This window comes from Saimiri boliviensis, chromosome 5, assembly GCF_048565385.1.
Source record: "Saimiri boliviensis isolate mSaiBol1 chromosome 5, mSaiBol1.pri, whole genome shotgun sequence".
Lineage (NCBI taxonomy): Eukaryota > Metazoa > Chordata > Mammalia > Primates > Cebidae > Saimiri > Saimiri boliviensis.
Window position 1 is genome coordinate 59,061,515 of NC_133453.1, and position 17,220 is coordinate 59,078,734.

General features: G+C 38.1%; 1 protein-coding gene across 2 annotated transcripts in view; it reads right to left on the minus strand.

Moving 5' to 3' along the window:
• UBE2E3 (ubiquitin conjugating enzyme E2 E3) overlaps positions 1 to 10,865 on the minus strand; it is an 81,270-nt gene extending 70,405 nt beyond the window's left edge. Inside the window, exons 1-3 of one of the 2 annotated variants that reach the window (XM_039469988.2) lie at positions 10,258 to 10,865; positions 8,984 to 9,202; positions 7,185 to 7,235 (exon numbers count right to left, since the gene is read on the minus strand). In XM_039469988.2, the coding sequence (XP_039325922.1) occupies positions 7,185 to 7,235; positions 8,984 to 9,177 (245 nt within the window). In that variant the 5' untranslated portion in view covers positions 9,178 to 9,202; positions 10,258 to 10,865. Of the gene's footprint in view, positions 1 to 7,184; positions 7,236 to 8,983; positions 9,203 to 9,835; positions 10,102 to 10,257 lie in introns of those variants that run through there. The other variant, XM_010351541.3, reaches the window with a different exon arrangement.
• Between the last annotated feature and the right edge of the window lie 6,355 nt (positions 10,866 to 17,220).

Here is a 17,220-nt window from a genome sequence, read left to right on the forward strand (position 1 = left end):
AGTTCAGGCATCCAGTGGGGGCTCTTCAAATATATTCCCCACAGATAAGGGGGAACTATTCTATAGGGCCATAACTGCTTATCTAGAATTCTAGAATCCCAAATACCCAGAAAAAAATAAAAATCAAAGGTTTTTTAATAAGATTGTTACAAAATAATCTGGTAGCAACCCTAAATCTGAATTGACTTGAAACTATTTGTAGCTTCTATTTACCCCACTTGTATGAATATTAATACATTTTTGGTGTGGAAACAGTAATGTATAGAAACGGTAATGCTGTAGAACACAGTATACAAAGTACCACAAACACATCATATTACCTTTCTAAAATGTAAAAATTTCTGCATTCTGAAACACATCTGGCCCCAAGGGTTTGAAATAAAGGACTGTAGACTTGTAAAAATAGAAATAACTTCTGTATTGTCATAATGATGAAAATAAAACCCACATGAAGAGCACAAATCTCTAACCTTTGTGTAATTCAATGTCAAACTGAATTTTGATGATTGCCCAGTGTTATTTCTCCATGATGTTACTTTAATACTCCTAGTAGAACATAATAGATATAACCAGCCTAAAGCTAGATCATGCCGGGATATAATTAACTGGCACCAGACCTAAAAGAAATAAAAATACTGCTGTAAGCATTTCTGGTTTCAGAAGACCATGATTTAGCAGGTACTTAAGGTAGCCATTCCTACGGTTTCGTATGAAAAATAGCAGACACATACGTCAAATAACGTAAGATGCATGTAAACTATGCATAGAAGTAGCAAAAAGTGTAGGGGAAGGTGTAGATGAATATATTAAGGAGGCATCACTAATAAGACAGGAAAACAGTCAAAAGCAAACTATTCAAAATTTCAAGAAGCAAAGTACAGGAACAAATATCTATAGCAAGATCTCTCAGCTTCAGCACTAGACATTTTGGCCCAGATAATTCTTTATTTTGTGGGCGGGGGGGGGGGGGTCTGTCCTGCGTATTATAGGGTATTCAGCAGCATCTCTGACTTCTACCTACTAATGTCAGTGGTATCCCCCTTCTCCCCTTCTCCCTCAGTTATGAAAAACAAAAATGTCTCCAGGCATTACCAACTGTCACCTAGCGTGGGGGCTGGGGAAGGACAAAAACTGCCCCAGTTGAAAACCACTGATCCAAATGCAAAAGAAACACTAAAAGTTTGAAGATGTTTCAGCTTCAGGATTCCAATAAAATGCCCAAATATACTTACCTGTCAAAATTGGTATGGAAAGAAAAAAAAATCACTTTCTATTTCTCTAGATTTACAAGTGATTTAATTATGTTTTTATCTCATACTGATAGGAAAGAAGAAACTGAAAGGTCAAGTTCTTCCTTCTCAAGCTGAATGTCCTTGCAAATCTATGTAAGACTTGTTTATTTTCCTGACAATTAAATATATCCATCTGTTGTTACAGCGACTCATTTAAGGAGAGAATAAGGTACTAATTGGTTAGAAGAGGAATACCATTTGCAGCATGTAGCTGCAAAGTAACCACATAACTTTTTTTAAAAGCACATGCTGTTTTCACCGACCTTCTAATTACATTATTGGTATTGAACTTAATAGATCCTTAATAAAAATGTGAAGTTTAGAGGGAAGAATATTATTTTCAATTGGTCACTCCTTTGGAAAATGTTTCTAGTCACATAGAATACTGAGTCTGTCTGCTACACGGGCATGTATGGAGAAAATAACTAGGCCTACTGTGAGTATCAATTTCCTTTTATAAGCATAAACAGTAGCTAGGTAACCTTTGGATAGGTTATTAAATATTACGTATCATACTTATAAAAAAGGTAAAGAATATATCGGATATTTAATAAATTTTCCCTTAAGTAATTGGTTTGCCTGGAATTGCTATTTATATGTCAATTTGAGAGACTTCAATTTATTAACAGACCTTCACATGCAAAGCACCATGTGAATGAAGCAAGATACAAAAAAAAAATAAGCCAATCTCTCCCCTCAAGGAACACTCTCTCTTGCAGAAGGTAAACAAATATTATAATACAGCATGATAAAAGTACTTTATTACAGTTTTGTTGAAGAAACTATTGGCTTATTGAAAAATAAAACATCAATTTGCTTTGATCACAAACCATTTAAAATTATCAGTAACTCCCAAGTCCCCAGAAAAATCCTCATGATTTTTGAGGTCTATGCTGATGCCAAAATGAATTTATTAACAATAAAACTAACAATAAAACTATCTATCTGTAGATGATCACGGCACAGTGGGATGAAAAATACTTTGTCAGAGTAGTTCCGTACTTATCTATTTTAAAATCAAGTTTCCAATTAAGATTTAATTTTTATAAAGAAGGGGTTCCAGGATCTTTTTTTTGAGGAGTTAAAAATAAAAGGACTAGAAAATTAGTGAGACACAATCTTGTAGTACACACTAAGTAAAACAAAAACAATTAAATGTATTAAGAAGAAAAAGCAATCTATCTATATGTGTTAGTTTAAAACCAAGTACTCTATAAGCAACCAATAAAGCTAATATAAGGATCACATGTTATTTCAATTATTACCTGCTTTCATATGCCAATTAGAAAAAAGCTTTCAAAATTTCTCCATAGTTCACAGACAAGGAAAGAATGCTTTGGGATTAGGTAATCTTAAGATACAGCAATCCAGAATGTGAATTGTAACAACTACGGATATAATCCCATTCACAGTAAAATCACAAATTCTTATGGTAAGATACTTTAAAAAGGAAAAACATAATCATTAATCTAAAAATGGTTTATTATACGCTACTGGATAACCACAATATTCTCTATTGAATTAAGTATCACTAACCTTATACATATTCCTTTAAAAAGGATACAGTATTTGTTCATCTATGCCCAAAGTTTTTAGACTAATTTCCTTTTTTACACAAGTTCCTAGGAACTGCTTTTACTGACAGTAAAAAACAAATTTCTTGTTATGTACTTGTACTCAATAATCAGGTGATAAATTAAAATAAAATTATTCTTACAGTAAGCTGTCCATGCACCGGAGAAAGTGCCAGCAATAGTAAAGGCACAACACTACACTGTCTCTACACAACACTGTCTCTCCCTTGTTTATCTTGCTGTGGCCACTTTACTGACTTAATTTACACTGCTACAAAACTTACACATATTAATTCATGTAATCCTCACAATAACCCTATAAAGGGGGGGTATCATTTTAATCCCCACTTTACAACTGAGGAAACCGAAGAACAGAAATATTCCCAAGCACATCTAAGGTAACATTGCAAATTAGTGGCAGAGCATGGATCTGAATCCAGTCTTGCTCCAGTACCAGCACTTTTTACACCTACTTATATATACAACTCAACAGGAATCTTGCTAAATTCAAATTATGGGTTGGGGGTTGGAGGAAGCAAGAGTCTGCATCTCTAACAACCCTATCTGTGATGCAGATGCTGATGGTCAGCAGATCACTCCTTTAAAGCAGCAAAGTTCTAGTCTACCCTAGAAAATGATGAAAGTGGTAGCAACCATCAGAAGAAAGTAGAATTTATCCTCAATTCAGCTTATAAAAAAATTAAAGATTGCCAACTACTGATTTAGAAACAACTGCTATTTTTATGATTTCACTTTTTAATTTTTAAAGAAGTTAACAAAATTACCTGATCTCAAGTTTTGCTAATCAATGTATTAATACTATTACCTTGAAACTGTAATACATATCCCCCAATATGGCCTTTCCCACATTAAAAAACTATTTATTAATACAAATACCCACGAATATCTTCAGAACAGATACAACCTGACATACTGATGAATATTTTAAGAGTGTATATTTGTGCTTCTTTCTATATGGAAAGAAATTAAGGGTAAGTTAGAAATCCAGTATCTTTCTAAACTTCTGCTATTGCACAAGTGCTGACTGTGAGAGGACAAGGACACCCTCTGGGAAAAAGATGGAAAGTAAATGTCTTAATAACACATCACTAAACAATTCTAGTCAATAATTCTCTCTAAATACAAATAGGGAAATGCCCATAACACAATTTCCCTTCACTCTCAATGATGTATCAATTATTTATAATCTAATCTATGTAAACAGCGTAAACTGAAACCAGTAAATAAATATATCCCTATGTTTAGTACACTATGGCCCATGGCCCTCGGCCCTCCAATACCTACAACCTGAAATAACACCAAATCACTGGAAATAACATCATTATCAAAGTTTTAAACCATCGGGAAAAGAAATATCAACACTATCAAAATATATTAAAACATGTATAAAGCCATGCACGATTCAATTAAATCTATCCTAAGATCACCCTGGATGTTATGTACTAGACTGAACTATATACTAATTAAAGAACATTTCATTAATTAAAACATAGGAAAGGATTTTAGAGAAATCAACCCAGTCTGAATAATTTTGGTTTTGCTGAGTTTTCTTGTATTTCACTCAACTTTTTCCTGAATGTACACAGATAGGCTTTACATTTCTTCCTTAAGGAAGAATTAAATCTGTCATGTACTTTGACAAGCTTGTAAAAATCATATTCAAAACTGTAATGGAATTCTGCTTAAATAACTACACATGAAAGCCAAATGTATTAGGTTTCATAGATCTCAGGCAATACGAAGTCACATATTCTAGAATTTATGAATATAGATTCCATTTTTAATTACAGCATAAATTAATAAATTCAAACTGTACAATCACCATAAAGCTAAAATTCTCATTTACGCACTTGTGAATTAAAAGGACATAACACCACAATCTGTCACAGATCTGACATGAAGGCAAAAATACAATACAAATTCAGGCTTCTTATTTATCAAAATTCTAAAACACCTCTATTAAACACTCAGTATTCCAATTCTTACTCAAAGACAAAAACTAGGTCTTCTTATACCCAAAAGAATCCGAAGACACACAAAGTATCTGGACATTTTACTTGTGAGGCATATGGAAAAACAGTGCCTCCAAATAATAAGAAACAACTTACCCTGGGTCCCTACTAAGACATATTTTATGTTTGTTTTTCACATATACAGCCACACAGAAACTCATATATTAAAACCTGAGAATTGAAAGATGTCATTGGCAAGAGTTAACAGTCATCACAAGGTTGTGACAAGGGAGAGCAGGTATGAGGTGTTCCATGTTATTGTTCACAGAAAGCCCAAAGTTTTGATGTTTCACTAGTCTAATCACTAAATGAGAAGCATTATTTCAAGGACTTAAATGAAATCTGGTTTATAAAGAGAAAGAAAAGTGAAACCTCCGATCTCATTGAAAGAGTCTACTCCCTCTAAAATAATCCTCAGTGACCTTGAAGAAACATTCCCAGGGTTAAACATGTAAAGCAGATTTCTTTGGTAACTGCAACATTAGGCTACCACTCTGAGGGCACTCAACACATGTCTACTAGGCTCTCTAGATTTATGCACGTACATTAGTTTGTTCCATTTGCAGAAAATCAACAGAAACCTTTAAAAATGTTTGACCTTACATGCAATTTTAAAACATTTAACAGTTCTGAATTGATAGATCTTTACATCTTTCATAATGGGAAATATCAGAATACACTCTGCAAGTTAAGTGATTCTTCCAGGGAGCAAATTTAACTTGACCTCCCTAAATGGCTTCAGATTTGACACAACATTTAGAAGGCTGGAGGGAAAATACTTTGATTTGCTTGTTCTCTAAAGCAGCATTGTTCAATAGAAATATAATGCAAGCCACATTTGTAATTTCAAATATTCTAATAACCGTATTAAAATAGTAAAAAAGTGAAGTTAATTTTAATAACATTTTATATAGCCAAATGTATCCAAAACATCATTTCAATATGTAATGAATGTATTTTTTTAAGTCAATGCAGTATTACACATTCTTTTTGTGTACTAAGTTTTCAAAATCCAATGTATATAAATTTTACCCTTACAGCACATCTCATTTTGGACTAGCCACAACTGAAGTGGTCAACAACCACATGTGGCAGGTGGTTACATTACAGGGCAGCACAGCTCTTAATACTTTGAGATCTGACATACCACTATCTCCTTAAAATTAGTTTACATTAGTGCATCCTATCTGAACTGAAATTACAAATACAAGCAAACTGTTCATTCACTGGATAAATCAGGATCAAATCACCTTATCTGAGGATCCAGTTAACATACACAATAAGAAGCAATTGGATTATACCGTATTATATCACAAGTAGACTTCAGAGATAGGTTCTGATCATCCCAAGTGAATACAACTTGCAGCAGAAATACAGGTTAAACACAAAAACATGTTCCTATCAAACCATAAACTGCCTTATTTCTTGCAGCCACTCACATTATTGAGCACCTATCTCTACACAAATGATCTATAATATTCTTGTCTACGTGTGTTGAATTTTGAAAGCCATACAGTCTTCATTAAAAAGAACAAAGCACTATAGAAATGAAATAACAAAAATTATTGGAGAAAAAATTATCAACCAACTACTTTCAATGTATCTTATACCAACCAATAATCTTAAATTCATCTACCTGAGTCCTACTGAAATGAATTCCCCCAATTCCAATTCATTTACTGCTTTTCATACACATATTCCAACTACCAAAATTACTAAAAATTTCCCGAAGCAATTAGGACATCTGCTTAAAACGTAAATAATTCCAACAATGCCCTCTCTAAAAAACGAGGACTAAAACCATTAGCTTAGCACATAAAATCTGTCCTGAAGGCAAGTTACTGAATAAATCAAACAGAAACAACTATATGCTTGTTTACTGCATTTACATTTTGTAACACCACATTCAGCAATGTGGAAGGTCAGTTCAGATTGCACAAAAGCAGTAAACTTTAAAGCTTAAAAAAATTTTAGAAGTTTCTTCAGTATACTTCTCAATAAACACGCTCTGCAGAAATACATCAGAACAAAAATCAGTACCATTCATACGAATCTCAAGCACAAAATCAGTATATTCATAAATCCACAATGTATACTTATGCTAAAAAGTATTTTTTCTCCCAGTTTTATCTAGTTCACCTTCTACAATTTTTGTTTAATGCACTTGCAAAGCTGTAAAGAAGCAAACATTGTCTCCTCTCCTGCACACATACCCGCAGAAGATACACCAATCTCTTCATATTTTTCCATAATTTTAAACCAAAACAACAAAATTCATTTCTTACCTGCAATTAGGAGGAGGATCAAGGGTTATTTCAGCTAGTTCCTTTTGAATTCTGTTAGTGAAATGAGAACAGACAAAAAGGATTTGAGATAGTCTACAGAATAACCAGGGAATTACACTGCCCTCTACCACCATGCAGTTAAATGCAAGGCTGGCTCTGCCTTCAGTAATGCTAACATGGCTGCTTCCTCTTTGTTCTCAGAGGCATAACCCAAATCCCTTAACAGAAACTTTGCAGCTTTTTTTCTCACTTGCTCCTGCAAATAAATAAGTCATTTACACTTGATTTGAGAAATACTGCCCCACTAGTACTCAGTAAAGGATATAATACCTATTTCAAAACACTTTTTACCCAAGAAATTCTCTTTTCAAGCTTATATGCAAATGAGACAAAAAGGGAGGAGGGAAAGCACTGCATTATTTGACAAGGACTTCAAGTGACTTTTACTGAGGTAAAAATTAACAGGCTACTGCAAGAGCACATTCATAGTCCTTACGACATTTTAATCTGTCCAAAAAAAGTTTAAAATTTACAAATATCTTTATTAGTGAAAAACTTTCAAAGACTACTTGACATTCTAATTTAACCATTTCTGTTTTCCCTGATCTTAGGTACAGCACTTAAATTTAACAAATATTGGGAGAAAGAGGACAAAACATATAGGCCTGAGTTAAAGGGGAGAAAAGCAGTTTTCTGATTTGATTTCAATTTTAAGATGCTTTCAAAACTTTAGATGTGAAGGATTTTAAATTATGTCAAAGACTGGTGCCTTTCAAAAATATTCTCAAGTTATTAATAATTCATTACTGAAACAATAATGGTGAAAATCCATAGAAAAATAAGATATTTCTGAATCACCACAGAATGCAATACTTGATCACTTTTTATATTTTTTCCTTTAGTTGTGACATCAAAATTGGTTAATGCTGTAGATATTATACGTTTTACATATAATTACTAGAGTTCGTGGATATTCCACTACTACTACCATTGATGGGAGTCTCACTGACAGAATTTTTTTTTTCTCCAGCAGAAAATATAAATCAACAGGAAACAAATGATCTTTCACTTACATCCAATTAAACATGTTTCTCCTGCTGTTGAGTATTAACTTGTCAAGCACATCCACAAGTTTTAGAGTGAAGAGGCCCAAGGACAATAAAAGTTTTCTATCACCAAGTGACACCTCAAATTGTAAAGGGCTACTTTTCAGTTTGATTTGCCCTCACAAGCACAGGGAGGAATAATCATAATTTAACCACGAAAGTTACCTGTGATGCACGATTTAAAGTCATGTTTTGTAAAACTGTAAGCAGATCTGCAGCACAATTTTAAATCTGCTTTCAAATATAGCAAAGCACTGAATTTGCTAATTTCCTAGCAAATATGATCATTTCCGATAATTAAGTTTCATGAAGAGAGGCATTGCTAATCTCTGGAAGTGTCAATTTCATTAAAGATTATGACTCATAAAAGGAAACATCCCCAAAGTACCATCTAATTTGGGTTCACCAAATTTTCCTTACCAGCTCCTTAAACAATGTGTCAATGTTAGTCTAATCTCTACTCAAGGACACTCTTAACTGAAGTTACCAAAGTACAGAATAAGTTTGCTTAAAAATATAATTCTAGTAAGGCTGCTTACATACCACCTAAAGAATGACAATTCATTCAAGCACAAATAAACTGATACTGAAGTAAATATTTCTGAACTGTTATTGATGTAAAACCAACAAAAGCATCCAACCACCTGGAAGACAACCTGACAACGTGTGCTGGATCCTTCTTAGACACATTACCTTTTAGCACTAGTGGATAACTTAGCAGTGGTTTTGCTAGAGAGTTTGGTGTTTTTCTTCTGCTGGGTGGCAGAAGGTTTTCTTTCTTCTTGTTCTTCAGGCTCTGGAGCGGCTGGGTCTCGCTGGTCCGCATCTGAACTGCCACTGCTGGTGCTGGGGCTCTCATCATCGGACCTTTGCCTATCACTGGACATCTTGGTGAAGTTATCTCTTGGAAAACTTTTAAAGAGAATGGGGGAAGCAGGGGAGAAAATGTTAAATCTCGGAAATAAACCAACAGCATTTTCTTCTATTCATCTAAAATCGCATTGTTGAAAAATGAAAAAGCTTCAAAAGTGTTCACATTTAATTCATCGTACAACAAGGGTACAGGGGAGGTGATGTGTCTCACAACGCCAGCGTTCAGGGATTTGCCGAACTCAAGTTAGAAAACCCACTCACATTTTCTTCCATCCCTTGGACAATCTATCAATTGTCTACTTTCTCAGAAGGCATGAAACAGATTTGCCAGGGAACTTAGGCAACAAGCATTAATAACATATGACACACTGTAAATAACAGATCTCGCTGAAAAATGTTAAAAAGTCACTAATAACGTCTAAATATTTACACACTGACATTGGTCAAAGCTACCAAATTCCCTTTCCGAAAGGAAAACACACCCTGTTAATCGCCCATATGCTTATTTAAGGTGGTGATTCCTCCTCAGTGCACGTAAAGCCTTTAAACACAGCACTTGGAAATTTAAAAATCAACTAACGAGCTGCCCTAGCTGTTTCCACGGCCAGCAGCGAAGATTCATCCGGCCAAGACCGAGCTGCCACCCTGGGAAAAGCAGAATTCAAACTGCACCTTCTGCAAAGCTCCCAATGCCACCGAGGTTCCTCGCTCAATTTTTACATCACGGACCGACATTTTGTCCAAAATAACGAAAAGAAATTAAAGACCCAAGGGGAAAACAAACAAACAAACAAAGCCCCAAGAAGTGCAACAAATTTCCGCGCCCGCGGAGGCGAGCCGCGGCCGGCGGCGGCGGCCACGCAGCTCCGCGGCCCTTTGTGGGGAGGGCCGCGCGGGGGCCGCGGGCAGCGCTCGCCGCGCCGGGCGCCAAGTGATGCGAGCAGCTCGGCCGGCCCCGCCGCGGCTCGCGGACACCGGCGGCGCGGGCGCCCGGCGCGAACAAAGCTGCCCGCCCCCGCCCCCTCCCCCACCGCCGCCGCCGCCGCCGCCGCCCCGGCCGCCCCCCACGCGGCCCCCCGGCCCCGCCGCCTTACCTCGGCCGCCCGCCCGGCCCGCTCGCGCGCCGCTACGGTGTGGGGGAGGGAGAGAGAAAAAAACCCTTCCTTAAGGAAATGGAGGCAGCTGTGGGGGGGGGAAGGGGGGGGAGGGAAAAAAAGAAGCCGAGGAGGCTCTGGCCGGGGAGTGTGGAACATTGAAAGTCGGAGGGGGTTGTGCAGTGCCGGGCTCCGGCCGGAGGGTGGCGCCGCCCCGCGCCTTCGGAAAAAACGGGGGGGTGGGAGCTCGGCTGGGCGAGGGCGCGAGCTCCCGGCGAGGCGGAGGGGACGCGGGAGACCCCCGCGCGCTGTGGCCTCCCGCCGCCGCCGCCCGGCTCGGCTCCTCCCGGCCGCGCAGTCAGCAAGTTCCGAGGCAAGCGCGGGGGGGGAGGGGCGGGCGCGGCGGCGACGCGCGTGCTCGCCGCTTGCCTGGCGGAGGGACGCGCGCCGCCGGCGCCCGGCGGGCGCGAGCTGTTCCCGCGCGCTCCCGCGCGCGCTCTCCGCGCTTCCCCTCACCCGGGGGGTGCACGCGTCCGCCCGCGCGCGGCCAGGACAAAGAGCGCGGCGGGGACCCAGCGGGCTGGCCCCTGCCGCCCTTGGCCGCGGAGCCCGTGCCAGAGAAGGCGGGGGCGCGGGCACCGTCTCGCGGGGCCGCTGTGCCGCGGGGTGGCTTCCGGCCTGGGCCCGCCTCCGGGGCGAGGCTGCCCATTGAGCTACCCGCGTCCCCGGGCTGGCCCCATCCCCTCCGCCTGCGCGAGGGCCGGCGTGGCTCCCGGGGCCCCGGTACCTGCGCAAGGGCCCTGGCGCGTGGTTGGGAGTCCCCCGCAGCCCCGGGAGACGGGAGACTAATGGGTGTTGTTGAGGAGGCCAGGCACGCAGGCGGAGAAGAGCTGCCACTTGCCCCTCGTGTGAGCTGGAGGAAGGGACAAGTTGGGGTCCTGGGCATTGAAGATGGTAGAAGGCATTTGGGGATTAGGAGACCAACCTCTGTTTCTTTTTGGCTCACAGCTTGCAACTATCGCTGCCAAAGGGGACTGTCCTTCCGATGCTTTGAAACCTTAAAAATCCAACACGGTGATTAAAATGTCCTGCTCAACATTCTAAAAAGTGAACAAGAAGAGTTTGGGGTTGCGGGGTGGGGACGAGAGCTAAAGCGTGACACTTTTTTCGGGACTCTTCTGTCTTGCCCATGAGGTGCCAGTTCTGGAAAGAGAATTCCTGAGTGATGTTGGGTCAGAATGTCCACCCAGAAGAGCTTTAGGTGGAGATAGTGACAGTTTTGTTTGTTCTGCCATTCTTTTTGCTGTCTCCAGGTGGACTCTGGTTTTTACCCCGCGGCGCAAAGTAGCTAAAACACAAAAACTTCCTGTTTGCTGCCCGGACCTTCTCCAGCTACTGAGAACTTGTTCCAGTGATGGAGCCTCAAAGGAATTTGTGGATTCCTCTCCCACAAGTGTCCAGGGGCAGGGGTGCTGTGAGAATGTGCAGTTTACAGAGGGAGTGAGAATGGCAGAGTCAAAACAGATGTACCAGTTAAGGGAAAGAAGAAAAGACTGAGTGAGCCAACGTATTTGCTTATTATTTCTCCTAATAGAAAACTTTTGGTAAAGGCTTGCTCACAACTCTAAAGAGTAAGTTACATTTCCACAATTTTCCAAAGACACAGTCATTCAGATAACTTTATTGAGGGCCCTATGTTGCTAGGTACTGGACACACTCTCATTCAATTGCTGTGTGCCTGAAGCCAGGTCTTTACTCTGTGCTAGGAGCTCCTAGTCCAGAAGGGGAACAGTTCATTAAAGTTCAATAGATTCATAAGGAGTAAGGATATTCCACCCAGAATGAACATATAGAACTTCTCGTGTCTCAAAAAAGAGCATGGTCTATGTGTGGACAATCATTTTTATTTGGCTGGGTCAAAGAGTGCTTGTGGGAAAAGCTTGTTAGCAAAAATAAAAGCAGAATTTTCCTCCAGCTTTACACGATGTAATGTTACAGCAAAAGCCAGCCAATTTGGAGTGGAGCTTTGCTTTGTTTGGAATGGGGAGACATAAAAGGAAAGCTATGTTAAACGTGGGTTCTTTTAGGAAATTTAAGAACACAGAAATAGCCTGAAAGTCCAAAGGCCAATTGCTAATAGGATTTAGTCGGGTGAGGAGCTTGAGGGAGAAAGACATTTGCTTGTGTTTTGGTAACATCTTCTATTATTGGGTTGAATAGCAAGGACAAAGTGTATTCTAATTTTCGTTCTACCCAATTCATATGACCTCAGGCAAGTTAAGTTATTTCAATTACTCTTATGTAAAAGGAGATTGTATTAAGGGTTCTAAGTCCTCTCCTGCTAAAAAGTTCCATGATTTTTTGGTGAGTTGAAGTCATAGAGTTTAACTCAACATTCACCCAACAGAATATTTAGGACCTACTAACTGCTTGGGAAACTGGAGTGAAATATGGGTCATGCTCTTACCAAACTCAATTGTGTAGTGGGGCAGCCAGAAACCTAACCTACAGAATGAGAAGTGCTATATTAAAGAAGTAAAGAGAATGAGAATAGAGCATTATTAATCATCAATTAATTAATGATGGAACTACTAATATTAATTCAGGTTGGAGTTGTGGGGCATGACGTAAAGATCAAAGAAGGAAACATTAGATTAGTCCTGGAGAGATCATTAGGACCAGTGATAACGTAGATAATATAAGTAATACTCTTGGCAAAATACCTGGAACTTGAGTGTTCAGTAAAGAATACCTATTGTTAAAGTCACCATAAAGATAATGAAGGGCTCAATAAGGTTAGGGACAGTAGTGGCCTGCCCCCACAATGTGAGGTGCCTGGCTGCCTTCATTCAGCTGACTGAAGGGGTTATTCAAATGATTCCAGCTCACAGCTCCTCTCCCAGGTGACATGGCATCACCTCCATCAGAGGTAACTTGTAGTTCTAAATCATTTCTAATGTTTAGCTCTTCCTGGCATGACAACCTGTTTTGTAATTAAATTCTCTCTCTCTCTCTTGTTTTTGCTATGTCAATCCTTGAAATTAGAAATCATGTTTCATAGGCACTCTTAGAAGCATATAAATTTGACCTAATGCAATTATTTCATAAAATATATAATAAAAAGGGCCCTTTTCCCATAAGGTCCCTCAGAATAGTTCCACAAGCAGACACCAGCTACTACAAAAAAGATTGTTTCCTCTCAGTCTATTTTCTTTTCTTTTATTGGTCCTGCCAGCCTCTCACAACCCTGAGAATGGCAGCAGTAAGAGGAAAGATACTGAATCCAATTGCAATAGATACTACAATGATCATCTCTTGTCCCCTTATCCACCAAATGTGACAAAAAGAGAGCTGTCTAAGCGCAGATACCGCAGGCCCCAGAATCCTTTAGACCTCCCTAGTTTGGGAGATGCTTTTCCTGAGCCTTTCAGTGAGTCTCAGTGTTATCTGTTTACATAACTGAGAGTATGTATAACCAAGACTTTCACAGGATCTATAACTGTGTTACCTAAGAAGTTTCTGAACTGAATGATTATGTAAGCTGGGGTACAGACCTCAACTCATCCACCATGGCCAGCAGCATCCCTCACACATAAAAGATGTAGAATAAATATAAATTTATTTTGCTGATTTTAAGGTGCTTTGTTTCCTTCCAGTCAATAACTTTTCTCAGTATCCCTTCATTTTTACTGGTGGTTTCTGATGCTTTCCAGTTACTTGTATCCTCAGTTATCTGGCTAAGAATTTTCCTCTTTCTACCCTTGAAGACTGGATTGGTTTACTAGGAAGGCGTTTCTTGGCTGAGCTGTAATTTACAAAGCCTTGTTTGTCATTGTTAGTCCCAGTGCCTTTGGACCTCCAGAATCCAATGTGCTGCTTGACATCTAGGTGCGCTCACACTGCATCCTGGGGGGAAACCTGCTGTGTGTCTACCAAGCTCTGGGCCCTGGAGATGGAAAGATGCATAAGCCTTGGTTTGACTTCAAATACTTCAGTGATTATTTTCTGTGTTTCTCTTTTGAGATAACTCTAAGGAAAGGTAAATACGAAAAAAGCTCATGTCATGGTAAGGAGCTTGTACACGTGAAACAAAACCATGAGCACCTTAGTATGTCAAAAGGCATTACAAAAAAAATTTTAAAGAAATATTTATCTAACATTATAAAAAAAATTTAGCCTTGCTAGTTATTCAGAAAGGAAAGTTGAAATGAAACATCTATCAAAATAACTAAAACAATTTTTAGCTATTATAATCATTCCTGGCAAATTGGCTTTTAAAAAAAAATCCCTTTGTCCATTTCCAGTAGCAATGAAAGTTTATACAATGTTTCGAAAGCAATGTGGAAGTTTTTTCCGGGGCCTTAAATGTGGCTATACCCTTTGACCAGATTTCTGCATTTCAAGAAATGTACTTTAAGGAAACATTCTAAATGTGTGAAAAATGATATTGAAAAATTGGAAATGTCCAATGATATACAAATGATTATATAAACTGATTCACCCATATAATTAAATTTGCGTTATTAAAATAACAGTTGTGAAAAGCAAGCTAAAATATGAAAACAGATTATGATAAAATACACTTGAGGATAGATGTTTGTCTGTTTTAGTCACTGTGAAATCAGAGCCTGCCTCAATATCTCTCAAGGTACCCAGCACAAAGTAAATCCTCTATAAATATTTATTGAGTAAATATGCACCATATTTTTACAATAAGCAAATTTAAATTGTCTGAAAGGAAAATATTCCAAAAGGTTGACCAGTACCTAGATTTTGGAGTGTCTATGAATGTGAACAACTTTATTTTCATTTTCCTATATTCAGTATTTTTCTAGTTTTCTTTAATAAGCAGGTACTACTTTTACGAGGTGAAAAAAGATGTGAATAAATGCAGAAGTGTAGATTTGGCAAAAATGCATGCTGTTTTGTTGTAAAAAACTGTTACGTTTTTTAAATTAAGTTCTTACATAAGTTAAAAGAAATGATGAAAGTTCAAACAGTCTGTTTTAGAATTTGTCAAGATTTTAAAGTTTATGTAAGAAAAAAGAGAGGAAAACAATTTTAAATCCTGAAAAAGCCATGTGAAGAGACTCCACATTAAATAAAACAGTAAGCTCTGGCTCAAGGACAGATAGATCACTGAAAAAGAAATAACTAAATATTACACAATTTAATTATGTAACAAATGAGATTTTACCTAAAACAGAAAAAAGAAATATTATCCAATAAATGACTGAGATAACTAGTTACCAATATGGAAAAAGTTAAAATCATGCCTTATATCATACATCAACATAATTACAAGTGAGTTCAAGGGTTAACACTTTTAAAAGTCACAAAGAAAATTAGAATTTGAGTACATAATACAGAGAGAGTTATGATATACTATGCTAAAAAGCAACAAAAAAAATTACAGGAGATGATGCATTTGAGCAGGTACAAAAATTGAAGCCTCAATATGCCTCCCTAAAGGAATCATGCACGAGTCCATGTACCAAGTTGAAATCATAGGGTAGATAAAATGGTTTGGATAATACTATGAATAATAATTAATATCTAGGCCCGGCGCGGTGGCTCAAGCCTGTAATCCCAGCACTTTGGGAGGCCGAGGTGGGTGGATCACAAGGTCAAGAGATCAAGACCATCCTGGTCAACATGGTGAAACCCCGTCTCTACTAAAGTGCAAAAAATTAGCTGGGCATGGTGGCGCGTGCCTGTAATCCAAGCTACTCCGGAGGCTGAGACAGGAGAATTGCCTGAACTCAGGAGGCGGAGGTTGTGGTGAGCCAAGATCGTGCCATTGCACTCCAGCCTGGGTAACAAGAGCTAAACTCGGTCTCAAAAAAAAAAAAAAAAAAAAAAAATTAATATCTGTCACATATAATTCTGAATAGGCATATAAAAATATCAAAAGTTAAAGAACATATTAGAAATTCAAAGTTATTAAGCTGTATGTAAAAATATTTATCTTTGCCTTAAAAAATTCTAAGAAATGTATATTAAAATAAAGTACTACATACTTGCCCTCTAAATTTGCAAATCTGAAAACTATGTAATGCCAAATACCTGGAGGAGTATTATGAGAAGGGCACTTTCCTATACTGCTGATGGCATTTTAAATTGATAAAACCTTTTTGGGAAGCAATTTGGCAATGTGTTACAAGAATCATAAAAATGTTCATACTCTTTTAACCTAGTAATTCTACTTCTGGGAATCTATCCTGAGGAAATAACCCAAAATATTATTTAAATGCTATAAGCTTGACAATGTTTATCCCAGTATAATTTATGCTATATAAAAATGGAAACCACTCAAACTGTCCAACATAAAGACTATGCTTGGTAAATTATGGTTCATTCACTCGATGGAATATGATACATGAATATAAAATGGTGAGTAAAAATATAACTAACAGTTTATCAGTTCCTCCTTGTTGATAAATCCTTTTCTTTGAAATCAGCTCATGTCCTACTTAGTTAAAAAGACTAAGAAAAGTGTCATGCATCATTTTTTAACTTATATTTTTACTTAACATTGTCACTTAGATTTTTCTCAGATGCCTTACAGTATCTTCTGTAAAATCAGTTTAAATGTATTCTTTCTGCTTCAGAAAACAAAGTTGTATCCATGATGGTTGAAAAATTTTTATAAAAGAGATTTGGAAGAAATGAGCAAACAATCATTTTCAAATAAATAGACTGATTGCCTGTGATTCTGGCTACTTCTTCCATGTTGCACAAATGGTTTTCTAATTAGAAAAGCCTCAATAAGGAGCAATGTGCTTTCTTTTGGGGCTGCAAATAAAGTAGCTTAATTTGACATGATAATCAGGCGTATGTGCCAGTTGAATATCTATATAACTGAAGCAGTAAAACAAAATATTTTTACAGAATATTTCTGTATCAAGAGTAAGACTTTTAGGTTTTTTAAGGTCCATTTTAAAGGCTCGTTATAATTTACAA